The 27318-nt window shown below is 39.5% G+C and overlaps 1 protein-coding gene across 2 annotated transcripts in view; it reads right to left on the bottom strand.

Annotated features, from left to right (window-relative positions):
• myo7ab (myosin VIIAb) overlaps window positions 1-27318 on the bottom strand; it is a 47570-nt gene that overhangs the window by 17544 nt on the left and 2708 nt on the right. The window contains exons 3-24 of one of the 2 annotated variants that reach the window (XM_039618594.1): window positions 23165-23233; window positions 20544-20657; window positions 19500-19652; window positions 18628-18812; window positions 18280-18401; window positions 18029-18171; window positions 16960-17073; window positions 16042-16195; window positions 15872-15948; window positions 15612-15731; window positions 14734-14876; window positions 14431-14641; window positions 14210-14345; window positions 11460-11566; window positions 9830-9967; window positions 8927-9085; window positions 8125-8217; window positions 7295-7389; window positions 6989-7073; window positions 6335-6553; window positions 2955-3272; window positions 662-871 (exon numbers count right to left, since the gene is read on the bottom strand). In XM_039618594.1, the coding sequence (XP_039474528.1) occupies window positions 662-871; window positions 2955-3272; window positions 6335-6553; window positions 6989-7073; window positions 7295-7389; window positions 8125-8217; window positions 8927-9085; window positions 9830-9967; window positions 11460-11566; window positions 14210-14345; window positions 14431-14641; window positions 14734-14876; window positions 15612-15731; window positions 15872-15948; window positions 16042-16195; window positions 16960-17073; window positions 18029-18171; window positions 18280-18401; window positions 18628-18812; window positions 19500-19652; window positions 20544-20657; window positions 23165-23182 (3114 nt within the window). In that variant the 5' untranslated portion in view covers window positions 23183-23233. Of the gene's footprint in view, window positions 1-661; window positions 872-2954; window positions 3273-6334; window positions 6554-6988; window positions 7074-7294; window positions 7390-8124; window positions 8218-8926; window positions 9086-9829; window positions 9968-11459; window positions 11567-14209; window positions 14346-14430; window positions 14642-14733; window positions 14877-15611; window positions 15772-15871; window positions 15949-16041; window positions 16196-16959; window positions 17074-18028; window positions 18172-18279; window positions 18402-18627; window positions 18813-19499; window positions 19653-20543; window positions 20658-23164; window positions 23234-27318 lie in introns of those variants that run through there. The other variant, XM_039618593.1, reaches the window with a different exon arrangement.

The raw sequence follows: 27318 nt of genomic DNA, 5'->3' as shown, positions 1-27318 counted from the left end.
TTTGAGCCTCATTTTGCACGATGTTCTTCCTCCCCACCATTGTGAGGTTATTGCTGGTGGGGAATCATCTGATCTCTCTTTGTGTGCAAATCAATCAGTGTCTCCATTCTCAGTTTTAGGAGACTGGAGCATAATTATGCACTTTGTTTTATTCAGCTGCCATGCTGTAGTTTACAGCCTATATTGTAGCACCATTAGCAGTCAAGAGTAAAGCATTGTAAACATTTTTGTAGGCCACTGTTCGAAGCTCAGAGGATTTTAGTTGATCCTTCACATGTCTGAACTCTGACTTTCTGCTAATAAGGAGTTACAAGGTCCCTTTGTGTAGGTGTGACTGTTTTGCCGTCTCAGTAAGAACTTTATAAGATGATTGGATTGTGTTATGTGTCATAATAAGAAAATTAACAATTTATTCATACCAAAACTAAACTGAAAAACCAACATTTTTGGTGATATGGTTGTGTTCTCTTCTTTTTCCAGAAAAAGGACAAAAAGAGTGACAGTTTAACTTGGTTTATTCGCCCAAAACATATTCGTAATCGGCTCAGCAGCCGGTACGTGTGTAAATCTGCTGAGCCCATTAACGCATAATACGAATAACTTAAATAGATGATCGGGGGCTGTAAAAGGCTTTCGGATTGAGATCTAAGGTCAGCCTCACCAGCTGGTCTCCTTCGTCCTCGTGGAAAAGCAGAGGTTGTTTCAGTGGCCGTCTGATGTAGGTGTGGGTGGAGACACCCTGGAAGTAGGTGGCTGCAAATTTGGAGAATTTATACTCTGACAAATCCTCCTCTTCCTCGTCAGGTAACTGGAGAGCCTCGCTCAAAACCTCCTCTTCAGCTTCCTCACCACGAGGCGTGTTTTCCAAATCCTGAGAAACAAAATGATATGTGAGAGAAATTTCTAGGAGACAAAAAACAGAACAGCTGAAAGGAGAGTGAATTATTTAAATCTGCCAGGAGACCAAAACACTGAATGCTGTTCTCAGTGAGGACAATACAAACCATCCACTTACTTCCTAGATCTAAATAGTACTAAAACACTCAGTGTAGACTAGGACCATGGCATCATTAAGTCTGAGGTGGAACCTGGTGGTGTTGGCTGGACAGAAACAGAATGTCTCAGAGGTTTACTATTGGACTCCGGGAACTGCCTGCATACTTTTGCCACATGAGCCGGAGCATTGCCGTGGACCAGGAGGAACCCAGGACCTACTACACCAGCATAGGGTCTGACATGGGTCCAAGGATTACATCATGATACCAAACAGCAGTCAGGGTCCTGTTGCCTAGCCCGTAGAGGTCTGTGCATCCCTCTGTGGATATGCCTTACCAGACCGCCACTGATCCACTGTCATTTGTGAATGATGTTGCAGGCAACATAATTGGACCTTTTCACGTCTGTCACATGTGCTCAAAGTGAATCTGCTCTCATCTGTGAAACGCGCGGGGTGCCAGTGTTGGTCCTGCCAATTTTGGCTTTCTATGGCAAATGTCAGTCAGGTGCTATGATGCCAGGCAGTCAGCACAGGGCCCAATAAAGGAAGTCAGCTCTCAGGCCACTCTCATAAAGTTTGTTTCAGATTTTTTTGGTCAGACATTCAATTCAATTCAGTTTTATTTATACAGCGCCAAATCACAACAACAGTCGCCTCAAAGTGCTTTATATTGTAAGGTAGACCCTACAATAATACATACAGAGAAAAACCCAACAATCATATGACCCCCTATGAGCAAGCACTTTGGCAACAGTGGGAAGGAAAAACTCCCTTTTAACAGGAAGAAACCTCTGGCAGAACCAGGCGGTGGGGTGGCGATCTGCCGCGAACAGTTGGGGTGAGAGAAGGAAGACAGGATAAAAGACATGCTGTGGAAGAGAGACAGAGATGAATACTTATATGAATAACATATAAGTATGATTCAACGCAGAGAGGTGACTGAAGAAGAAATACTCAATGCATCATGGGAATCCCCCAGCAGTCTACACCTATTGCAGCATAACTAAGGGAGGATTCAGGGTCACCTGATCCAGCCCTAACTACATGCTTTAGCAAAAAGGAAAGTTTTAAACCTAATCTTAGAAGTAGAGATAGTGTCTGTCTCCCGAATCCAAACTGGAAACTGGTTCCACTGAAGAAGGGCCTTGAAAGCTAGGGCTCTCCCTCCCATTCTACTCTTAAATACTCTAGGAACAAGAAGTAAGCCTGCAGTGCAAGAGCGAAGTATTCTAATGGGGTGATATGGTACTACAAGGTCATTAAGATGGGGCCTGATTATTTAAGACCTTGTATGTGAGGAGCAGGATTTTGAATTCAATTCTGGATTTAACAGGAAGGGAAGCCAACTGAGAAATATGTTCTCTCTTTCTAGTACCTGTCAGTACTTTTGCTGCAGCATTTTGAATTAACTGAAGGCTTTTCAGGGAGTTTTTAGCACATCCTAATAATAATGAATTACAGTAGTCAAGCCTAGAAGTAATAATGTGTGAACACATTCACACCAGTGGCCTGCGGGACGTCATTTTGTAGCTCTGGCAGTGCTCATTCTGTTCCTCCTCGCACAAAGGAGCAGATACTGGTCATGGGTTAAGAGCCCTCTATGGCCCTGTCCAGCTCTCCTCAAGTAATTGCCTGTCTCCATGTTGTTGACATTGAGATAGGAGACACAGCACACCTCTTGGCAATGACATGCATTGATATTCCATTCTGAAGGAGTTGAAGCATCCATGCAACCTCTGTAGGGCCAAGGATATTATCTTTATATTATTTCCATCATAAATGCATGCAGGGGCAAGCACAGATTACCAGAAATTAAGGAAATTACATATTTGACATTTCCTGGAAAAAAATCCCAAGAACCCCGTGTGTCCCCCTCAAAAACCAGAGGGGGGAATCCTAGCTAATGGATGATTTAATCAGACATCTTTACAGGACTACAAAACCCACATATACATACTTCAAAACCAGCTGGTGCCTGTCCATCCTGGTTGGGCAGCGGCCCAGAGTTCCCCAAGAAACCAAACATACGGTCAACCATGTCCGAGTGGTCGACTGGCTGCTCCTTCTCCCTCTCCATCTGCTCCAGCAGCTCCTTCTTCCTCCTCGACTCCTCCTTTTCCTCTCGCTCCCTCTCCTCTTGCTGCTGTGCCAGCTGGATGAGCCGCTCCTGGTGTTTCCTCTCGGCCTCGGCCTTTGCCCGCCGAACTGTCATCTGGTTTCGCAGCTGCTCCTCTTCGGCCAGGCGCTGGCGCTCAGCTTCCAGCCGATGCTGCAGCTGTAGAGGGAGGTGAGAGGAGGAACAGAGGGACAAAAGTTCACAGAGGAAGATGGAGCATTATGCTTACTTTATATCTTATTGTTTGTCTTGTTCTTTATTAACTGTTAGTCAAAACTAGAGTAGACACTAATCTAACAAATATCATTAGATAATAGTCGACAGAGATTATGAATATTCGTTAAAGCTGAACACGACCTGAATTATGAGCTATTCACTGAAGAATAAATCTAAACTTCTACACACTAACATAACCATCAATGAATAAAAACAGTGCAGAGGTCAACATTGTAACACTCTGACACATGAACACGTATAACATGACAACACGCAGCAGCAGCTGCCTCTGGTCTGTCACCCGCTCTGCTGTGGTGCTCCTGGAGAGCTCACTCTCTTCACTTGAACTGCAGACATGTTTGAGAATATTACATTTCCCTGAACGTTCAATTTAATAAGAAAATGAGATTAAGCAAACATTTACAAAGTACAATATTTTATTTAACAGGCTTTCAGAAAAAAAAAATCATATAAAAACAGCGGTTTTACCCTGAAAAAGTTGAAAAGCTAGCAAACATTTCCATAGTTTACAAAAGCTGTTTTCACACATAAATTCTGGACAGTTTCCTGAGACTCAGGTCAGGATATTACCCACAGTTACGCTCTCTAAGATGTAGCACACAGCGGGAAATAGTCTGCACCGAACAACTGGAAATACTCTGTGAACCAGCACGTCAGCGCTGGCAGGTGAAAGACTGGATAACATCTGACCTGACTATATGGGACATTTGCATTCTCACATGTGAATCCATCGAATCATGTCTATCACAGCTCAGAGCTGCAGTGCAAGCATGAAAACAGCTTTCCAGACTTTTACATAAACTCGCTGTAACATAATGTGTTAAAAAAGTTTTATGGTTACATATTTAGTTTAATACAGAAAGACTAAATACAAGAATATACAAAGACAAGTGAAACAAAACTTTGCAAAAGATATAAAAAAATATTTAAACTCACACTAACAAATCCTGGATCATAATGGGCTTTTGAGCCGTGACTACCCTTGTAAACCCAATAAAGGTCAGCAGAGGCAACTCATGTGACCCTAACAGATCACATGATGTGAGGGTGGCTTAGCAACTTCCAGGACCACCACCAAGATGACAACCCCACTCAGAGATAAATACACAGGACTAATATTTTCATCTTATGTCCAACCACATGATAAACCAAAATGTCCAAGCTTTATTCCAAGACGGCTGGACGCTGTGTAAAATGTAAATAAAAACAGAATCCAATGATTTCTAAATGTCATAATCCCATATTTTATTCACAGTAAAACACAAAACAAATCAAATGTTTAAACTGAGACATATTATTGTTTAATGAAAAATATTAGGCAATTTTAAATTTGATGGGACCAACATGTCTCAAAAAACTTGGAAAGAGGGAAACAAAAGGCTCGAAAAGTAAGTGGCAATAAAAAGAAACATATGGAGGAAAATCTTTACAACTAATCATCTTATTTGGCAACAGGTCAGTAACATGATTGGGTATAAAAAGAGCTTCTTAGAGAGGCAGAGTTTATCGGGAGTAATGATAGGCAGAGGTTCAACAATCTCCAAAAATTGCATTTCAAAATAAAGTTCCTCAACGTAAAATTGCCAAGACTTTGAATAGTGCACATTATATCATCAAAAGACTGAGAAAAATCTGGAGAAATCTCTGCGCAAGGGACAAGGCTGAAAATCAATAATCTGCCCATGATCTTCGGGCCCTCAGACACCACTGCATTAAAAACATGTATGAGTCTGTCATGGAAATATCTGCATGGTCTCAGGAACGCTTTCAATAATAAATGTCCCAACTTGTGTGCAAATTGGTATTATACATTATACCTGAATAAATTACATCCTAACCAAGCATATTTAAAAAAACACAAACACACATTAAACATTTTCATTGGAATGACAGGGATTTCCTTTTGAATCAAAAAAAAAAAGAAGTAAAAAATAACTTACAGTGGTGGGGTGGTCCCTTTTTAAATAAAGCCTGACATTACTGATACAAAAATCAAAAGGTAAGATTCAATTATGGATTATTTTGCTACTTCATTGAATCATTTTCCTCATTGTAGCAAATAAAATGATTGGTGATTAGAGGCCTCTTATTTATCAAAGGATGAAATCAAAGGATTTTTGTAATGGCACGCTGACGATTATATCAACTCCCTAACTCTTTAGTGGCTGTTGTCGTAATTAAGTTATTCACATAATTGCTATTCTCATGAAAATGTGAAGCCAGAGCCACATAAAGAAATAGTCCAGTTCTTTCTGATGGTAACAAAATAAAAAAAGTATTATTTTAAAAAATTATTTTTGCATTAAATAAGATAAATGCGCACTAATAAGCGAGTTATATGTTTCTGACTGAGATTCACTTGGATATTGTTACCACAGACTGTATATTAAACAATGATCAGCCACAGTGTTGATAACCACCGCTTACTAAAGTCCTATTTCGAATAGGACTCCTAATGTGACCTTAAGTTACAAAATTGACATTATTAAATAAGGCATAAAAATAGTGACTGACACCATAAACCCATCAAAAAGTGTTTAGTGAGATCATAAATCAAAAGAGGCTATGAGGTTTTTGCAAACACAGGACTCCCTGCTGGTCATTACCCCCCCCCCCCCCAAAAAAATGGAGGTTTAAGGCACTTCTGCATTAGCTTCACCTTTTGGAGCTGGTAGCCATGTAGAGCTATATTAAGTCTATATTAAGTCTTTAACTTTTGAACAGAAGCTAGAGGTGAACCCTTTTTTTCCCACTTATTATGCTAAGCTAAGCTAACTGGGTAGACGTGAAAATTATATCGTCTGTCTCTTCATCAAAGTAACAAACTTGTGTTCAGCTGCATCTAACACAGATGAAATATAATAAAGACACCATAATATCTTTCACCTCCATCTCTCAGTCTGCCCTCAGCACCAGTGTTCTCGTCTTCCTGACCTGCCTACAACATGATTTAGGTAGCAGTAGTAAATGTAGTAACTATTTACCTCTGCCCTGAGCCTCTGGCAGAGGCGTCTGGCTATCATGCCCCTGGTGTAGGCCTGGATGGTCAACACGGCACGAAGACGCCGCCAAAATGCCTGCCGGATGAGGAAGCCGCGGCAACGGGCTTGGATGAGAGTCACGCGAAGGCGAGTCATCCGGTAGCTTCGGTAATACTTCCTCGACCTGTAGACGGCCTGGAGGCGCAAGAAGCCGGACTGCATCTGAAGGAGAGGAACGTGTTTGACAGGTCAGGGGTTATTGTTATGCATTTCATTTGTTTTTTGTTGGTGTTGTGATTATTATTATTCTGACATTATCATTATTGACTTGTGTTTATGTTGGACACCGTGTACTGAGGGTCTCATATCAGTACATCTTGGGGAATGAATGTTTTCATATGTGTTTAACATTTGCAAGAAGCAAGACTGTAAAAACAACCAGGCTCAATTTTATGCAACTTGGCATAAAATAAAGAAAGAGCTACCATTGCACTCTGTCTAGTTTTAATCTGATTTAAGAAGCCCTTGCAAATTTGAAGAAAAAAAAATGGAGAGAATAGATGAAAATCGGCAGAAACAAATACATACTGAGGCTTTCAGAATATTTCAGTGCATAAAAAACTACAGAACAACAGGCTGTTGATATAGACGACTCACAATTTGGTAATTCTTTCTGCATCGGTAACCCCTCCAGACCTTCTGAATAACAGTCACAGCGCCCCTCAGTCTGAGGAAGTTTGTTCTTGGAGGAGTGACAGAAGGAAACATAAATTACATTTCAAACTTTTATCTTTGTAGGTTAAGACAGAAATCTCTTTTCATTACTCCTTTGCTTTACACTGTGGTAAACCAAAGATATGTAGCTATCCTGGACCTAATTTTAGACTTTAAGGAAGAAGAGAGCATTATTCCAATGAGCTACGAACACTTTTGATATTTGGGAATCGTCTACAAGTCGCTTACCTCTCTTTAAGCCCACGCACAGCCTTCTGGATAAGGATGACCTTGTCGGTGATGGCCTTGTCCCTCTCGATCTCCAGCTGCATGTCGTGGTGATCCTGAAAGGAGACAAAGTAGCAAATAAAGAAAAGATAAATTATTAAATTATAATATGCAACAAAAAGGCACAGTATCACGTAGAGCCTTTTTGCCAAAACTACGTTTAATAACTTAAATAAAACACTTGAAATTAGGTTTATAGGGGCTTGTGTTTTTTGCCTTGGGGATCCATACTGAGACAATTTGGCCCATTTTTAAAAATTTAGACCTTCATTAGGAATGACTGAGGCTGAGAGCTACATTCAGAGTAAGGAAGCAAGAAAGTCTAGAGGGAAACTTGAGCTATAAAACTAAAAAAAGTTCTTGGTCATCAATGTTTTTGATGATTTTGCTTTTATTAGAAAAGAACAGTAGAAACAGCCAGGAAGTACAGCATTTCCGCCTAGTGTATACCCTAACCACATATGATTGACCTGCTAGGATGGTTTTCCCCCTCAAAGCGTCTGGTTGGGGATCAGCACTGAATGTCATTGACTGATTGAGCTTGTGTTTTCTCTTTTTGCTGCTATGTTAAAAAGAACCTGCAAAATCAAAAAAGTTTATTGAGCTGCAGAAGAAATCCTGTGATTAATTGACTGAAGACCTTGTTCAACATTTACACAGATGAAGACTGCAGTGAGCTTCATTAAGAAGGTCTAAAACTTTTTTAAGGCTATCAATGTTTTGTTTTGTTGTGCATAAAAAGTCTTTGGATCAAGGCCTCAGTAAGCTAACTTTCACATGAGGAAACCAACCTTTAGAAAAATTTTAGTCTTTCCAATCTGCCAGTCATCATGTTTTCCCAGCCGGGCCTGGACTATTTGCTGACAGGTTCCTCGTAAGTCCTCCTGGAAAGAAAGAACTAAAAATAATGACTCCTGACATGAATTTGTACTTTGTTTTAAGGTTTATCATTAAGATTTTCATCAGAATTAAGGAAACGTTGAATTACAGTCAGTTTAACTCTTTCGACCTTAAACATCTACTGGGGTAACCCTCGTTTCTCTTCTCTGAACTTTCTAAACTGTCATATTAGATTTCCTGCCTATAAAACAAAATGACTGATGTCAGGGGGATCTTGGAAAAATCCAGAACAAACCACGATACATAGTGAAATGTCAAAACTCATCATTAATGCTAAAGGGGAGGTCATCAAATGTTGTCTCAATGGGGGAAAGAGTTAAGAAGGTTATGTAGCAATGTGTCAGTTTTAAATTTAACAAACAACTATTAAATATATCCAAATATATTTTTTAAGTAAGTTAATTTAAGGTCAAAATTCATTAAAGACAGCTTCAAATACTTTCCAAACCATATTCACATTTTTAAACAATGGTATGCTGCTGTAAATATACCGTAATTATATTTGATACAAGACTGGAAGCTCAAATAGCCTCTACACCGTGTTTTATATGCTGTATTAATGTGGATATATGCTCTAAAAATCCATCATTCTGTAATTTAAGTAAAAGATTCTTTAATAATAATCATAATATCTCCGCTAAAATGATCTCTCAGGGCTAAACAGTGAAACAGATGACTGATTTTAATGTTGACCTGTATGTGAGCAGGTTTGACGCCAGGCATCAGGACTCGGTAACGATCCACAAATTCGGCAAAGGTGTATCTGATTGGATAACCCGCCCGCCTAATCCGGATGGTCTCCATCATGCCAGAGTAGCGCAGCTGACGAACGCACAGCTCTCGATCAAACAGCTGAGAAGGAGAAACAAGCATCCAGTGTTAAAACGTGAGTTAACCCTTTTCTCCAGTGCCTCCTGATGTGCAAATGAAGGCTTATAAAGCTTTGGGGTTCAAAGCAAAACAAAGTCTCCATCATGCAAAAGTAGTCCACACAATCACTGGTGAGCTATAAGCTATGAATACGTGAAATTAGAAGCTTACAGGCCCAGTTTTATTTTAGTTTCACACTAATGTTTGTGATGCTTGTGTTTTAGACCATTTCTTTAATTTCAGGAGCATTAGTTAGCTTATGGTAGCTAACTACGTTTCAGGAAGAGTTTTTCCCGCCAAAATGTAGTCCTACTGATAATCTTATGTTGCTGCAATAATACTTTTTATGACTTCAGTATGTTCAGCATTACAAGTGTTGAGTTTTTCATGAGTTTACCTTCAGACAGAGCTAGCGTTTTCATGCTGTTATACGTTTTTATGCTGGGCATGTGCTAAGCTAATTTAGCATCATCAGTTTTCTCATTTAACTCTACAAATGTGAGAAAGTTTAATATTTACATATTGTGCGATAGGAAGTATATAGACGCTTTATATAAGTAAAAATCCTACTTTAGTAGCCTAACAGTAGGAAAACTTTACTATATAATTGAGACAGTCTGTTTTCACAGGGGGGCGGTGCTATGCCGTAGCTGCACTCTGAACACATCTTTGTACTCTGGGGAATTACAACACAGAAGTGCATACGTAGTAATAAATCATGCTCACCATGGGTTTTTTAAGTTCGTTGGGTTTTATACAGCGAACGAAGAACGGCTGACACACGCTGAGCGTCCTCATCAGCAGCTCCAGAGATCGTTTGAATTGACTGCTCAGAGTCGGGGAGCGCTTCCTCGTCTCAACGCCCTATGAACACAAACACATACAAAACAGACAGTTTCAGATGGTTTGCACTGCAGGTAAAGGCATGCTATTGATGCTGCTGTAATGGGACATCACAATGGTATATAAAACACCCTAAATGGGAATTTCATTTTGAATGCCTACAACCATAAATAACCAGTGGCTTCAAACTCTTAAGATCCACAAAGCAAACACAGTTTGCTCACAAGTTATTTCTATTGCACACGACGGACAATTAAAAGAGGAGACAACACAAAATCTCTGACACCAGTTGTCACTGTGATCCTGTGAGTAAAGCCAAAACACAATTAGATTTAAACATTTTAAAAGCATGCAGGAGTTTTCCTCTGTATGCAGGACAGCCTGTGTCAGAGAGTTTGAAAGCTTATTTTTCATTAACTTCACGCCAAATATCCCCTCATCAGCGCAATGTTCCCCTCTGCTTTTGGCACACCTGTGGAATAAAAAGAAGGGCTGAGGGGGAGCAGGGGGATGCTGCTAAGCACGTCATGGATAATTGGACTCTGCTTAAGAGAACACACACACGGGGTTGGAGAGACCACATGTGGCTAAAGGCTGGTGATTACCTTGGGAGCAGGTGTGCTGGGCTGCTGATAGCCACACAGAAACTGATGTCAGGAGGAAAAGAAAGAGGAAAGAGAAAAGAGACCAGAGTGAGAGGGGGATTTTGTCATTAGGAGAGAAGCCGAAGGAAGGCAGAAGACAGCAGCGATGTTAATAACACCGATCTACAGAGTTAAAACGCTTCAGAAAGAAACTGAAAATGATGCAATGTGTTAAAGTAGGGTTGCTCAGTTATGGCAAAAAACATATTCATGATAATTTTGATCAATACTGTAATTTCATAAGTACATGTTTAATCTAATCACTTACCATCTTAAATATCATGCAATTAATAAATCTTTAAAACAAATTAATAAAGAGAGAGGTGGATGGGTGTGGGACATCGGGTCATCAGGTAGGGAGCTAGGACCTTTAAGCCTGCCTCACAAGGGCAACTCACAGTCCCTGCAAAGCTGCAGCCAAACCAAAGAAAAACGAAAAAAGACTCAGGGGGTGGCAGACGTGCACATCGTGGGAGATCTGTGCAGTGGGAGAGTGATGGAAAGCCACAGTCTCATATTGCTGACAGGGACCGGGTAAAACAAAGGCAGCTGCTCAGGCTTAATGTCTTTTACTTCTTCTACCTACTCCTCTTGACCAAAGGCTCTCTTTCTGTCATTGTAGCTCAAGCTGAACAAACAATCAGTGAGTTTGAACTCTCGGAGAGGCGTGAAGGTGCCCTGCTGTAAAAGCCTTCATGAGCTTTGTAGTGAAAATTAATCCAAGAAAGTAATAATTTCATCCAGCTCAAAGCCAAAATCATAAATGAAGTGAATATCGATTAATTACCAACCCTACTTTAAAGGAATAACAAAACAGAAAAAAGATACAACATACAGTGTCATGATTTTAATGCATTTGTTGGTCTCACCATGGCAACATCAGCCTGGAAGATCTGCTTGATGAACTTATTCTTGGACGAGTGGACGAGCTGGATGATGTCAGTGTGGAGGCTGTCTCGGTTTTTCTCCAGGAAGCCTGAAAGGAGGACGTAATGAGAAAAGCAAGACAGTGGACTGATTATATCTTATTTGAATCAACATTTTTACAGCACTGATTATTGCACAGAAATTTATTTACAAAAAAAATATCATTATATTTTGGTCATGTTTTCAACACTAAATTGAATTGAAATGTTTTAATCAACATTTCTATGAGTGTGACAACTGCTAACTTTCTTGAATGACCTTTTCAGATTAAATGAGAATGCAATGATTTTAAAGGAACAAGCTAAACTTCATACAGCAGCACAGTATCATGCATGATCAATATTCAATTCAATTTAATTATATAGCACCAAATCACAACAACAGTCGCCTCAAGGCGCAATACGTGTATTTAACAGAAGTTTATGTGTTCATTCACATTAAAACTAATAGTTATCATTAAATGTCCAGCAGCTGAAGGGAGACAACACTTGATTCTTTAGCTAAGAGTCTGATTCACAATTTTCAACAATTTCCAAAGAAACTCAAACAAACCAAATTATATTTTCCTGAGGATGAACCGAAATGTTAGTGAATTCTGTTCAAAGCTGGTCTGCATGTTGTAGCTTAGAGACATTAAACAAAGTGAAAGGGACAACATGTTAAACTTAAAATTATATTATGATAATCCCTCAAAGCCACTAGAAAATTAAACTTCTGTTAAATAAAAAAATAGTTAATCCACACCGGAACCAGTCACACAGGACAAATAAACACTGGGAATGGGAAGTGGGCTGGTCCTGAGTTAAGGAGCGTGTTGAAGCTGACAGTCAGCCACTAGTGGACATTCCAGGCTGTGGTTGTCTAGGTAACCCTATGTATTTACCATGGTCTCATACGTCAGTCAACACTATCCTTCACTCTCATGTGTTGTGGGTTCAATGTCTTGTCTTGAAGTTGAGAGGCCAATGGGCGGGTCCCCGTAGTGCCCGTAGTCACTTAATATCGCCAAATGTAATTGACTTTCAGTGGCCTCTGGACGCTACATTGCTGCTAGTCACTTCCTATGTGGACGCCCTTTTAAACTTTTCTCAACTACCAATGAGTGTGAAGGATATGACATTAACTTATGACAAGTTGGCAGACATGTTAGAAGGTTACCAGGCAACCAGAGCCGACTCCCAGCATCAAAATGATGCACGGCGAGTAAATCGCTTCCTGTGTCGATATCACTTAAGACCGGAACATCTGGCTTAAATGATTTCTTTGTAACTATTCTTTTGGCATCTAAACTCGAAATTCTTGCTTTGATTTTTGCAGATGAAGAATTTCTGATTGAAACCGATATTTAGTCCTAATATCCTCTTTAATATAATTCTGAGTGAATCTTGTGACACAGAGTGTTCAGTTTTGGACCAGCTCAGAGTATGTGGTAATGATTAGTTTCTCCAGCAGCTGTAAGAGCCTGAGAGGTGGGAGCTCTAGTCAGATGTGATGAAGCATCTATTAAGACTGCTGTAGCTGTCACGGTCCTGGGTCGGTGACCCAGTGTTTTGAGTTTCTTGTGTCTCTGAGTTTTGTATCATGATCTCAGTTCCCTTTGTTCCCCAGTTTATTCTTTAGTGTCTTAGTTTGGCTCTCTTGTATTCTCTTTAGTTCTCTGAGTATTTAATAGCTCCCCTCTGTGTCTTTGTTGTTGTTCTGTGTTTCTTAGTTGCTCTGTCTCCCCTAGTCTAGTTTGCGTCTGTGCTACTTCCTGTTTTAGTTTGAAGGGCCATGTCTCTTGTGAGTGTATTCTACTTTGCTCCCTCGTCTCGTCAGTTCTGATTTCTCCCAGCTGTGCTCCCCTTCTGTGTCTCATTCCCCTCGTTACTTCCCAGTGTATTTTAGCCCTGTGTTTCCCTGTGTCAGTGTCGCGTTCTCCCTCATGCTGTGTGTTTCTCCCTGTGTCTCCCTATGTGTGTATTGTTAGTTTTCTCTCAGTTTAGGTTTTTGTAGATGTTCTTGGTTCAGCAATAAACGCTGCCTTTTGAGTTCAATCCCGTTTCTAGTGAGTTTGCGTTTGGGTCCAATTTCTGCCTGCACACAGCGAAACATGACAGTAGCCAAACACCCTCCATGAGACCCTCATCCTAACTGTCTGTGCTTCCTCAGAAAAAACTTCTTCAGACCAAAGTTATTTTTTAATCAATATCATCTTAATGTGCCTGCTGGTAACTTTCCCTACTGACCTTTTAAAAGTAATAGGAACTCGGGAAGAACACATTCATTTTGAGGAAACATGCAAAATCCTGTCAGGACAGGTTGATTTCAGAATCAATTTCCTCTCAGTGCGCCTGCTAACTTTTCTGAATGACCTTTTTGATAGAATGTTTATTTCACCCACTTGATTGAAAGACTCGGGAAAACAACCTTCAAAGGCCAAAAAAGGGTCTGGAGTTACTGGAAATTTATGCTTCAGCGGGAAATCAACGTTGTAACCTGATGTGCACCTCCCTAGAAACGTAACTACACGTCAGGTCTATGCAACCCGCAACTTTTGTGACTGGCCTGTTCAGTACAGCTGATTCCTGCTGGCATTTTTAAACGTATCAGTGAGAGAATAACAATAATTGCTTCAATATAAGTTTAAATCAAACCAACACAAACAGGAGCAGCAGAAAGAGCAGAAAAAATCTGATGAACAGGGGCGTACCTCTGGTCTCGTAATGCACCACTCCTGCAAAGTGTTGGATACCAAACTGGGTTTCGTAACTGTTTTTAGGAGGAATGTAGTTGGAGTTGAGCTTGTGCTGAGAGTTGAGCTTATACAGCATCGTAGCATCAGTTCCCTGAAAAGATAAAGAACCACACATCAATCAAAGCCAAATTCAGTAAGACTTATCTTTACAGGTATCTACTAAATATCTATCGCACCTTGGGGAACTTGCTCTCTTCATCTATGAGGGAGATGATGTTCATGGGTTTGTTGGCGATCATGTCCAATGCATCCTGGTTGTCTGTGAACTCGATGTGCTGCCAGCTGATGTCCTCCAGGTTGTACTCCTCCTGCTCCAGTTTAAAGACGTGGCGGACAAAGAACTGCTGCAGGTTCTCGTTGGCGAAGTTGATGCACAGCTGCTCAAAACTACAGTGAAAAAAGAAGAAGAAGAAGACAGCGTTAAACTAATAAAGTAGCATAAGTGATCTACAAAAACACTCTTTTACACAACTTCTCACCTGTTGACGATAAAGTTCTCAAAGCCAAAGATGTCCAGCAAACCGATGGATCTTCGGATGATGTTACTCTCGCAGGAAGGAGGTCGGTATATGGCAGCATTAATCTTATCCACTATCCAGACAAACAACCTCCCGTAGATCCCCTGGATGACAGAATTCATGAACTTTGCTGAAGCAGACTCGCTCACTGCCTCCTAAGTGTGCTTCTTCATCTCCATCATTGTCTTCGTTGTATGGCAACATCATTAAGGTTTGGAGAGTCCCAAAAATATTTTCCCACAGACCCTTTCCCAGATTTCACTTCAACATAAATACTTAATAATTATTAGGCATGGGAAAATGTTACACAGTTACCATCAAAGGTGTAGAAATAACCAGCAGTGTCCCATCCACCAGCATAGGGCGGTAAGTGGAGTGACACATTTTAAGACAGCACCATCCAGGTCTGTGCGTGCATCGCACCTGTGCAGGCTTTCCTAACCAAGCTAGTTAGGATTAGCTAATAATCCGCTTTTATGAAAATATTGTTGCTTTTCGCTCCATAAAACCTTCATGACAGTGACAATAAATGTCCATGCCTTGTAATAATATCTAGGGTCTTAAATTCATGCCTGCTCTGCAGAATAAGTGAGTCTTGCAAAGTTGTACATGAACGAGCTCGCCAACTTGCAGGTAATGGCTTAATTGGCTCTTTAGCTCACAGCAGATCTACTGGGAGTAAGTCAAGGACTGTTACCAACTATAGCTTTAGAGTGCATCTGCAGAAAGACAGCCTCATAGAGGAAGCTCTAAGACAACTCTGGAGGACAATCACAACATGATCAGTGAAAGACTCGGTGCTTACGTGTATTACCTCTAAAACAGGACAAGATCAGTACCTTAACAAAGGCATCCCTGACATCCAAGCCTTGCTCCACACTTAGAGGGGTGACAACACTTTCACCACGTGTGATAAGGGTTCGTGTCGTCAAACACACCATCACGTCTTTAGGCTCCACCTGCGGTTCACAACGACCAACAAAAGCATCACCAAAAAACTGCCAGATATCAATTTGAAAGAGATTTAAAGCCACTCTTTTCTAAGGAAGAACAGTAAAATGGTTGCGTGTCAATCATGTGCGTGAGAACAATTACAGACCTCCATAAGCGACGCAGCAGTCACCAGGTCAGGAGATCTCACAACCACACAGGCGTCCAGATTATCATAGGTACGAGCTGAGGGAAGCAAGACAGAACATCGTTTTCTTCACAGGTTTGTAAAGTTTGTAAATTCTCTGATTGATGCTTCAGATTTGTGTATTCACACACCCTCGAATCGCAGGTTTCCCATATGCAGGATGGCAGCCAGAAGCTTGGAAATCTCCCAGGTTTCCGTCTCGGTGAACATGAGAACCTTCATGGCTGACAGGATGCTGGAATAATCACTCAGGTCGTCACGACCGTCACACTTTGTGCAGCTACCCTGTGATTTAAAAGAAATCCAAGTTCAGGTCTGCTGTTTATGAGCAGAACCAGGCCAGCGGCTCCAGGTAACTGCAATGTGGCTTAATGGGTTTCACCTGACAGCTCCGACTGAAATGCTCTGGGAAGCAGCTACGTGCTGCTCTTTATCGGAAAAGGTAAATTAACTTTACATTATTATTATATTACTTCTGATCCCTGAAGCTTTGTGCACAACATTTACTGCACCACTTGTGTTTCTGTACTTTAGCTTCATTTCACCATCAGGACACAAGGGCATAGTCTTTTTCCACTCACTGTTTTTATTGTAACCTCGTGCATTAATTGAGACATACTTTATTATGATTGGTAATTTTTTCTTTCACTAAAATAACACTTTGTTAATCCTTTGGTTGTGGAGGAGTGGAGAGGGTGCACTACATACTGGAGCAAGAACATGAAGAGCTTTAAAGACAAGAGAAATGATTTTAAAAGCAACATGTAAGCTGAAAGGCACCAGTGTGCTCTCTCCTTCTGGGCCTAGTAAACACGCAGACTGTAGAGGTTTGAAATATATTGATGTTAATTTAAAACATTTTTAACAGAGCAGATAGCAGAGCACTGCAGTAGTCCACCCTGTTATAAACAAACAACACAGTGATGTCCAAAGTGCTAAACTCGGGCTGTATGATGGGTACATCCATTTCTTACTTGCAGTCTATGGAATAATTTATTCTACACTACCTGTTTATCACTAAAAGTTAGTAACTAACTGGCGAGACTCACCATGGTGAGGTAGGAGTAGTCTGTGGCGAGGCCCAGGCCCAGCTTTGACTTCATTTCGGGAGCCATGCCCTTCAACATGCAGTAGAAAATATGGTAGTTTCTCTCATCTGGAGCCTGCAGGAGCAAGAAAGAAGCAAACCCTGTATGTCCGACATACAATATGCTATGCACATGTAAGCAGCATCTACGTGATACTGTTTAGGTATCATAAAGAGTATATATTATTCATCTTGGACCAGTATTTATTTTTTTTGTATGTAATATGCCCACATATGCAGGGAGACTGAATAGTTCAACTGCCCCTGTTTAATTAATGATAAATAAATAATTACACACTTTGATTCAGCTGTGAAGAGTTTGATTGTTTATTAAATATAACAACTCCTGTGAGCACCAAAGTGGAGGCAGCTGCTGTATAAACAAATAATAAATGACAAACTAGTAAAACATTAAGACAGGTGAGACTCCCTCCTGTTAAAAGGGAGTTTTTCCTTCCCACTGTCACCAACAATCAGGGGTTGTCTAATTGTTTGTGTTTTCTTTCTATAATCGTTGGGTCTTTACCTTACTACCTTACAACAACTTAGGCAACGGTTGCTGTGCTTTGGAGCTATATAAATAAAACTGAATTTAAATAAATGAAACATGATCACAAACCCAAACCGACAAAATCACCATCCAATGTCTTGCAGTTTTAGAAAAATTAATAATTTAATTCTTCAATATTCATTGCAAATATGCTCACAATATCTTCTTTATTTGTTTATTAATTGGTTTTTGTGTCATTTATTTTAGTAGTAAAAACAGTCATCATGTAAACTTGAGACTGTATGTCTGTCATTGATGTCAGACTTTTGATTTTGTAAAAAATATTAAACTGTATTTATCTAAGGTTGTCAGATAACCTCTACCAGGGGATCTGTCAGCCATCAATCTTCACTCAGGCCCATCCCAAACTGCATTCTCAGGTCTAGCTCATTGCTTACCATCCATCTGTCTACAAATGTTGACTAATTGTGGTTGAAGTTGTGAAAGATTTAACACATTTAATCTGGATCTGGTTTCTCACCTGTCGACACACACGGGACTTCTCCAGCAGGTACTGCTCTATTTTGGCTCCTTCGATGGCCCCTCGCTTGTTGAAGTGGATATCTATGTACTTCCCAAAGCGACTGGAGTTGTCATTTCGAATTGTCTTGGCATTGCCGAAAGCTGAAGAAATTGACAGACCAGATGATGAAGGTGACCCATGACACTTTCTTCCATGTTCACTGTCCATTCGTGGACTGAAGGTGATCTTTATTGGAGTTTAATGCTTACCTTCAAGGATAGGCGTGGCTTCTAGGACTTGCTGCTCTATCCAGGAGTGCTGCCCGCTGATGGCAGCGAGGAACTGCAGAATCAGCTTTGTGCTCTCAGTCTTCCCAGCTCCAGACTCACCGCTGCCTCATAAAGACAACAGTGACACAGTCATGCAATAAACATGATGATTTCATTACAAAAAAACTATTCAAACAGCAGCAGCACACAAAGGATACTAACTATGACCAGCCTCGTTCTCCCTTTTTAACCAACAGAGGCTTGCAGATTAACTGTAGAGTTTTTCCTATTTAGAAATGGTGCACGTCCATCACTTTGAGTTCTTATGAAATGATCGTGCACACAAACCTGATGATGCAGCACTGGTCCTTGTTGTTCCGCTGCATGTTGAAGTAACAGTTGTCCGCAATGGCGAATATGTGCGGCGGCATCTCGCCGATCTTCTTATTGGTGTAGAGGCGGATCTGGTCTGGAGTGTAGATGGGCAGCAGCTGGTAAGGGTTGACTGCTACCAGTATTGAGCCTGTATACGTCTGCAGAAACCCAAAGACAGACGACAGTCGATGTTTTAAACATGAGATCGATCAAACACTCAGGGACAAAATATGTGAATCAAACACTACTAACATGGTATAAAACACAAAATTTTATGCTCTCCAAAATATATGAGATGATTATAAAAATAATGTCACTGTATTATTCCTATTTAGTGGTCTTCACTTTGACTTACTAGCATTTCTACGATTGGGTGTTTTACATTTTTTCAATTACATTTTTTTCCTGTGTAATCACACAATTGAGTGGATTGGTTTACTGAATGTATATGAGTGGCTGTTTAAAATTTTTCCTATTAAGATTTTTTTTCTACTCAAACATTTATGCTGTGTACAGTAACGCCTGATGACCCTGATGAAGGCTAATCAAGTCATAAAGCTGTTCTTTATACTACAAGTACAAATGCCTGTTTCTATCAGTGAACCTCCAGTCAAACAGCAAGGAAGGGACGTTCGGCTTTATTTATAGCAACGAGTAAATGCTGCTGTTGCTGGGCGCTTAAGGTGCAAGTAAACAGATTAACCTGAATAAGACCTTAACTGGGCCAAAGCCAGTGGTTACTGCTTTGCTGAACACGCGAGTAAAAGGCCTGGAAGTTACAGAAACTAATTGCACCTCAGGCGATCGTAAATGCAGCTGCGTTGGTGCCACAAAGGGAAACTTACGTAGATGACGCATTCATTATAGCGGATTAGCAGGTTACGGAGGATGCCAGCTTCATTGAGGTCACCCAGACGGATCATATCCTCCACCCCATGTATGGAGGTCGGGTGCATGGGTTTGATGTTGGTGGCATTTTGAGGGGAAATCCAGTGCTCCTGCATTGGTGAGGAAAGAGGAAGTCGATCAGAGGAACAAAGGCCACATGAAGTCACACTGACTCGTCCTTCTTTGACGGAAACAATTAATTGGCAGTTTTGTGTCATTTTAAAAGGACAAAAAAAAATCTGTATGCTACCTGTCTTCTAAACAGATTCAGGGTACAGTGGTATTTAGACGGGGAATGAAAATAATAATTATAATAAAATGAACACTGGTATCAACAGTAAGGCAGAAGGATTATGGTTTAGAGTTAGAAAGAAAGAAAAAAATAGCTAAAATAAAATTCAATAAATCTGATAACATTCAAGTTAAATTCAGTCTTTAATGCTGCAGGTCAAGACAACACAGAACTTGATTGTTAAACAACTTGACTTGTGCACTTCATCTTGGTCATATTAGCACTGTCATGAATACATTTGTGAGGACGAACAAAAGATGAGAGTTTATTGAGACTGATTTGACCCCCCCCCCCAAAAAAAAAAAAACCAAACAAACAAACAAAAAAAGGCAAAACAGATTAGGTTTAATGGTCTAATACAATGCAAGTGTGCAACAGTAAAACACAGTCTGAGTTTTGGACTCTGAATTCAGGTCTATTGTTAAGTATTGTTGATTTATTTAGAATCTAAGCTTGGGCACTTAGAGCTCTTAGTTTATAAATTTCAAATTTTTTTCCTCTGTTTTTGGCCTTTAGTTCTTATTACTTGTGTACTCTGGTTTTTGTCATATCCTTTCATCAAGTCCTCCCTGATTATACTCTGTGTGTCTATATCTACACAGTCTCCTTTGTTTTCATATCTGAAAAACTTAAATTCTAGTATTTCATGTTTACATAGTCTACCTTGGAGTCCTGCTTTCAGGTCCTTCCTGCTTTTCTGCAGACTTACCCGGCCTTCATCATCCAGAACCTGGATCTGTCCAGAGTCGCACAGTTTGACCACAGCTCCCACGGGGACGTCAAACTCCCGGCCCCTTTTAAGATCCAGCCACACATAGTCCCCCTGGATTACAAAACTTTAGTTAAAGACTGCAGGAAGTAATAGAATAACATCATAATATCAGAGCAAACTGAAGCTGAATGTTTTGTATCTCCCTGGGAAAGTTCAGAGCACTTGTTAAAACAAATCTGTAACCGAAGATGTCAACTGTTTGTAATCATAGAATTTCTTATCTCATACTTATACTTTAACTCTTTTTATTCCTAGAGGTTATTTTGAAATTTGAGCAGAAAACATCAGGTTTTCCCCATAACAGCTGCAAAACCTGATGAGCTGCATGTGCTTTAGCTGTACATAACATTTGTTACGGTCTCCTTGTCTGCATTCAACTATTTGAATATACATGTTGGATAACCAGGAAATATCAGTTGCACCACATACCCAGTTACCCAGCTTTTCAGCTGCCAACTAGTTACATTTTTGAGGATTTAGCCTGAAAAAAGGATTTAAACTTGACCACATCCACCAGAAAGGCCATGATGTAACACTGAGACTTAGATAACCCTATGTAACAACAAATAAGGCTTAATTTTCCTGAGGTGGAACCAACATTTAGCAAAAACCATGCCTGAGCAGGTTGCTACAGGAGGTATTAAAAATCTACAAAAAAACAGTCAACAAATCATGGCACTGATTGTGCCATTAGACATACTATGAAAAGCAAGCCCCCTGGAGATGAACACAGTCGACCCTAAAAAACTGCATTTATCATCTTAGACGTGTCAGCACAGAGGTCATTTTGTGTTTTGCCAATGAATGAAAAACACGAGGTGTCATTTAGATGTAAATCAGAAGGGGAGCTGGTACAAACCTCATCATAACACTGCAGCACGATGCTCAGTGTTCATCCCCACAGTCTAGACTGTGACCTTAAAGATGCTATTTTTGTTTCCATTTAACAACATCCAGATGTCTCCCACTCGAATGAGATTCATAGCCGTGGCTCTGAGCTGAGATTGAAACGGTGCAGGAGTGTCTGAGTCGTGCCCTGTAGGACTCTCGGGGGGAAAGGCACTGGCATCTAGTTATTGAAAGGGAAACTATTGATGGCCTGATATGAGGTAACTGCCCAGCTTTTGCTATATTTAGTGTGTCAGGACTGTGGAGCTCACGCTGAATAAATCATTCTTTCTCACAATTTGATTTTCGGTTGTTTCTTTTTACATTTTAATTTAATTTAAAATCATTAAACCTGCTGGCTGGCCCACCATAACAAACAAACATTCCCATAAGACACTGAAATGTCAGGTTAAACTGACCTACTTGCATGAGTTGATGCTAAAGAGACCTAAACTATGCTTTTTGTGTGAAAGTAGTAGAGCCACAATCTGGATTTTAAGTCGATCTTTTATGAACAGAGGCACTGGCAAGGTTGATGTAAAGATTATGGCATTCTCATAATAACAATATGGAAGAAGAAAATGAACGAGTTCAATAACCTTTCGCCCTCCTTCGATAAATCCCAAATGATCCTTCAGACAGACAGTAAAAAAGTGCTGCTGTGCTCAGATCTTCACCTACTGACTTCTGAGCCCTTACAAAATTGATTTTAATTTTCCCTTTTTTAATAAATAAATACAGAATACCGTGTATCAAGTTTGTAGTTATGGATTTAAAGCTTAAATCATTAGGGAAAGCTCTGTACCTCAGTGGAAAATCAAAAAGAAACCATCATAATACAAATGCACTGAAGCTTGATCACCCTAACCTCAACTCTAACCCTCGGCAAAAATAACTTCTCCTGAGTCTGCAATTAGACAAAAAAAATAAAATAAATATTCTAACTGACATACAAAAAAATAAAAAACACTAGTCTGTTTAGCCTTTCTCTAAAAAATAATGTTACGGTAGAGTCAGCATCTATGAAGACTTAGACCTCAGACAATCAAAGCTTCTGATATGAAATAACTTGAAATTTCAAATTATTTTCTCAAAATTTTGAGATAGTAACCCAAACTTTTGACTTATGGATTTATGCAAGTTTTTTTTCTCCACTGGCAAAAACACTGGTCCACTGGTCGCTACGTAAAAATCTTTTGGGGAGCAATGCATTGAAAAGTTCCTTGTAATTGCTTTGTTCTCCAATATATTTTTGTGATATCAACTTGGGTGGAAATACTTGCAGAAAGGTAGGGAAACTGCAAAAAGTGTGATGCAAACCAGAAACTGAGACTCGTTTCCTTCAAAGTAAAATCTGTGCCTCTCTGCTACAACTAATAAACTGCTGATGTCAACGTCTAACCAGGTCCCAGTACAACACGGACACCAAGAAAAACTCCACCCAAGTTTAAAAATAATAAATATCAGCAAAGGAAAAAATATCACCTGACTTTTTCCATTAATGTCCATCCATAATTCCCACAGAACGTTTGTACACAAACGAACTTAAGAACTTAGTTTTAATACACAGACAGGACAAAGAGGTTGGAAGTGAATGTCTACAGACGAGGGTTCTGTAGACATTCAGAAACTGCTAAAGAACAAACAGAACCATTTGGTACAGGACCCACCTGTTGCAGAATGACCATGGTTCAGCCTCGTGTTGATTCCAGGTCATCAGAAGTCACCATATGAGGGCTCTAAAATGAAACCAGTCACAGACATTACATTAACTTATATGTATGAATTACACATTTTTATACACACAGTTTGAGGGAAAGTCACCAAAACAAAGACTGTTCAACAGGTTTCTTTGGATAATGGTTGACGAGATGAGAGAACAGATGAGGGGAAAAAAACAGGATACACAAGTTTTTCATGTTCTTTACCACGTGGGGTTGAGACCAAGAAAAAACGTCTACTTTTAATTTAATATGATATACTATGCTTTTTTCCACCTCTATACTATTAACTCTACTCAAAATAGGCACTTCCTCTTATTTTGAGCCAGCTTTCTTTTGATTGGCTGCTTCCCACAGTCTGAAACGAGCTGAAACACGGATGATTTTGCCAACACAAGAGTATGTCAGCATTAGCAATGTACACAAAAGATATCTAAGTTAATATTGTTGTCAGTCTGTGCTGCCATCATCAACCTCTATTTATTACAAACCATCTACAGTATTTTTACAGGTGTGTAGGATTGAAGTTATGACTGCGTTCATTTAGTTTTGGAGCATTTAGGAGCAAATCTAAGCTGTCCTGACACAAACATTAGGCTTCTTAGCACCTACAAAGCTGTTATGGTGAACATGTTTGGCTAACTCCCATCAATACAGAACAGTATTATCAGTATTATCATTAATTTAGATTCATGTTGAATTTTAGACTCTCTTTTAGTTCTGTTTGAGTCTCCACCCATTCCTAATGAAAACATGTCACTCTATAGCTTCAAAAAGCTCCACTGATCTCAAAGGGCAATGGACTGCATTTGTGGTAGAGCTGTGTGCCATAAAATCACTATAAAAGTTGCAGAGACTGTGTACACCAGACACATTTCATATTGCACACTTAAATAAACTAGATCAGAGATGTGCTATAGTTCGTGATGGGTTTTAGGAGCCATAAGAGGTCCGAGATCTAATATGAGGAGGTGAATAAAAAGTCTGATTTTGATTCCTGACCACCATCAGTCCTTTCAGAGCAGAGACACACAGTCCTGTGGTTCAACCGGTGAAGGAAACAGGGGGCGGGTGCAGAGTTTAAAGGGTCTGATAGGGGCTGTTAAAGGCTTACTGGGATTCCTGGGGCTAATCCCATCGCTTAAGTGCGAGGCATAGTTGTTGCAGCTATGACTGCTGAATCATTTTTTTCCTCCCACATTAGGCTGTCTTACTGTTTTTGTACTCATTTATATTAAAGGTGATGTGGCTGTTACATATAGTGGGATACGTGTTTATAGTGGCCTTTTTGTCTCAGGAACTATAGAAGAGGAATTGTTAGTCTTTAAAGGTTTGTACTTTGAAGCATGTACCAACTAAAGCACACTAGAGTTTGAGTGACACAAGCTAATTAAACAGGGCGAGGTTTGGAGCTGTTATAAAACAAATAGATTGGTTTGAATTAATTATTAAAGGCAAGATGAATGAGGTGGGCGAATGGAAATAAAACTAAGATGACTGCTTCTCTGCTAATTCATTCTGTGGAAAAACAAACATGTTAGTAATATAAATAGCCTGTGTGGCCAGAAAAGAAACCCAACGACCCAGGATATGAGTGATGCAGATAAACCATGTCATGGGGGAGGGGCTAAATCTATTAAATACTAATAAATCTATTAACATTTATTTAGACTGCAAATCAAAGTAAACTGTATTAAAGTCTGATTATATGCATATAAAAAATAAGCTTCATCTGGTGAAGTGAAGCTTTTGAAGGGCAATAGAGTGGATGATATACAGCGTGCAGTTAATTACCAGTCACAATATGTTCAGCTTAGACCAAGACAGAGCTTCTAATCCAGAACCACAGGGTGCCAATCTGGCAACCGTCCCAAACACAGACACTTAGCTCTCCACCTGACTTCACAATGTGGACTGGAGTCATCGTGGCCTCACATTTTTCCACTAGTTTTTATTTTTTTATTTTTTTAAATTATAAGTACTTATTCAAACACCTTTTTTCTCTTTTTTAAGAGTGAAAGAGAAAAAATGTAATAAAAAACAGGAACAGCACTTAGTAAATGTATAAGTATAATTTAACAGAATAAAAGTAATGCAAAGGTACATTTGGGCAAACTATGGAGAAGGTGACTCCATTATAAACTTTCCATTATAAAAATTGGTCCCACTTTATAACACAGCCGGCAACTAAGGGCGGAATCCCACTGTAATCAGACGAATTTCAATGCATTTTATTTGAAGTTACATGCGACTATATCTCCTGAAAAGTAGGCAAACTAGAATAAAGGGGACCTGAGTGAAGTTTTTACAGGAAAAAGGAACTTACTAGTTGTTGTTTTAAGTTGTTTTAAGTAATGCACATGCAATTTAATGTTATTTTTGCAGAAGAACAAACACTCTTTCCCCATTTTAATTTTTTTACATCTTTATTTAGTATTCATTATGTCAGTGTGCATGATGGATGTTCTATTATTCAACTGTCCTGAAAAGTGCAGTGTATTTACAACATAAGATGAAGAAATTGTTTGTTTTACTGCAAAATTACCTTAAAATTAAGGAGTACTTAAATTACTCCCAGATTAATTTGTTTCCTTTCCTGTGAAATACCTGAAGCTATACAACATTTAAAGTTACTTATACACCACTTAAAGCATTAACAGGCTGACTTCTGTTGACATATGTTGACAAAAAAATAAAGAAACCAAATAAATTTCCTGTGTATTTTTATGTTATTTTAATTTTGTAAGTACACACACTGTTTATTTTTTACTAATATTCCAGTTTGCTAAAATATTTTCCTCACTCAGTTTTACTTTTTAGTTTAGTTTTCCGCTTACATTTCCTGAACCTCCGAGGTCGATCTCTTAAAAGGCAGTGAAAGACAGCTCTGTTTACTCTGACAATTTAATCAAGTGTTTGCAGCAGTCCTGCTTTTATGAAATTTACTTTTCAGGTTTTCAATTCTTGCACAAATATTAACCACCAATTTTATTTTCTGTGTTCTATTGTAACTTTACTCCAAAAGTCTTCTACATCACATTTTGTGAACTTTTATTTCCTGTTTTCTTTTCAAAATGCTGCTTTAGATTGTTTAATGCACTTTGCAATTCCTGGGTGTGAAAAGCGATTTATAATTCAACATTTCTTGCCTGCTTACTAACACTGCCTTGTTTAATAAAAAAAAGTAATAATAATATAATGAAGGATCCAAAGCATTATCACAGTAACCTATGTAACTGATGCTGTGACACAATGTGATCTGTTGGAGGTAATCCCCATTTATTCTCATAGCAGCAAAGGATAAGCAACACCATGTAAACAAACAGCTGTGCAGAAACAGCGCAAAAGTTGTCTCAATTCACCAGAACCTGAACATATTTATGAGCGAGACATAATACTGATATATTGGGGTAATACTGAAAATAGGAGCGAAAAAATAAATACAAAAAGTTCCTAAAGTAGAACCTAAATCATTTATAGGGAGAAATAAAAGAGAAGATAAAAGTGCTGTGGAGCTTAGAGGACATCCAGGTATAAGAAATACTTTAGTAGATTTTGCTCACCAGAGTACAAGAAATTTTACAACACCACTTAAATCCTTATCACTAAATTCTTCTTCTTTCATTTGCTCCCTGTTGGGGTCACCACAGCAGATCATCTGCCTCCACCTCACCCCTGCCTCACACAAACCCTCTGCATGTCCTCCTTCACTACATTCATAAATCCATCCTTTGTGCGACATATCCACTCTCCCAACTCTGTACATGTCCAAACCATCTCAGCAGTCCTTCCCTAACTTTGTCTGCAAACTGTTCAACCTGAGCTGTCCTTCTGATGTACTCAGTTGAACTGTCCACTCCCAATTTAAATCTCAACACCTTCAACTCTGCTACCTTCAGCTCGGCCTCCTCCTGTTGTCCTTAATCCATACATCATAGTACATCTTAGCCACTCTCGCAACTACCGGACCCCTCGCTGCACACAGCAGACAAGAATAAAGAGCCAAATCTTAACGGAACTGTTCCACATAGCTGAGGCACAATATGACATGAATCGTGCCCAATATATGATGACAGGATGCAAACATTAGGCTCATAAACAGG

This window comes from Oreochromis aureus, linkage group 10 (genome assembly GCF_013358895.1).
Source record: "Oreochromis aureus strain Israel breed Guangdong linkage group 10, ZZ_aureus, whole genome shotgun sequence".
NCBI lineage: Eukaryota > Metazoa > Chordata > Actinopteri > Cichliformes > Cichlidae > Oreochromis > Oreochromis aureus.
This window is presented reverse-complemented; position numbering and strand designations above follow the sequence as displayed.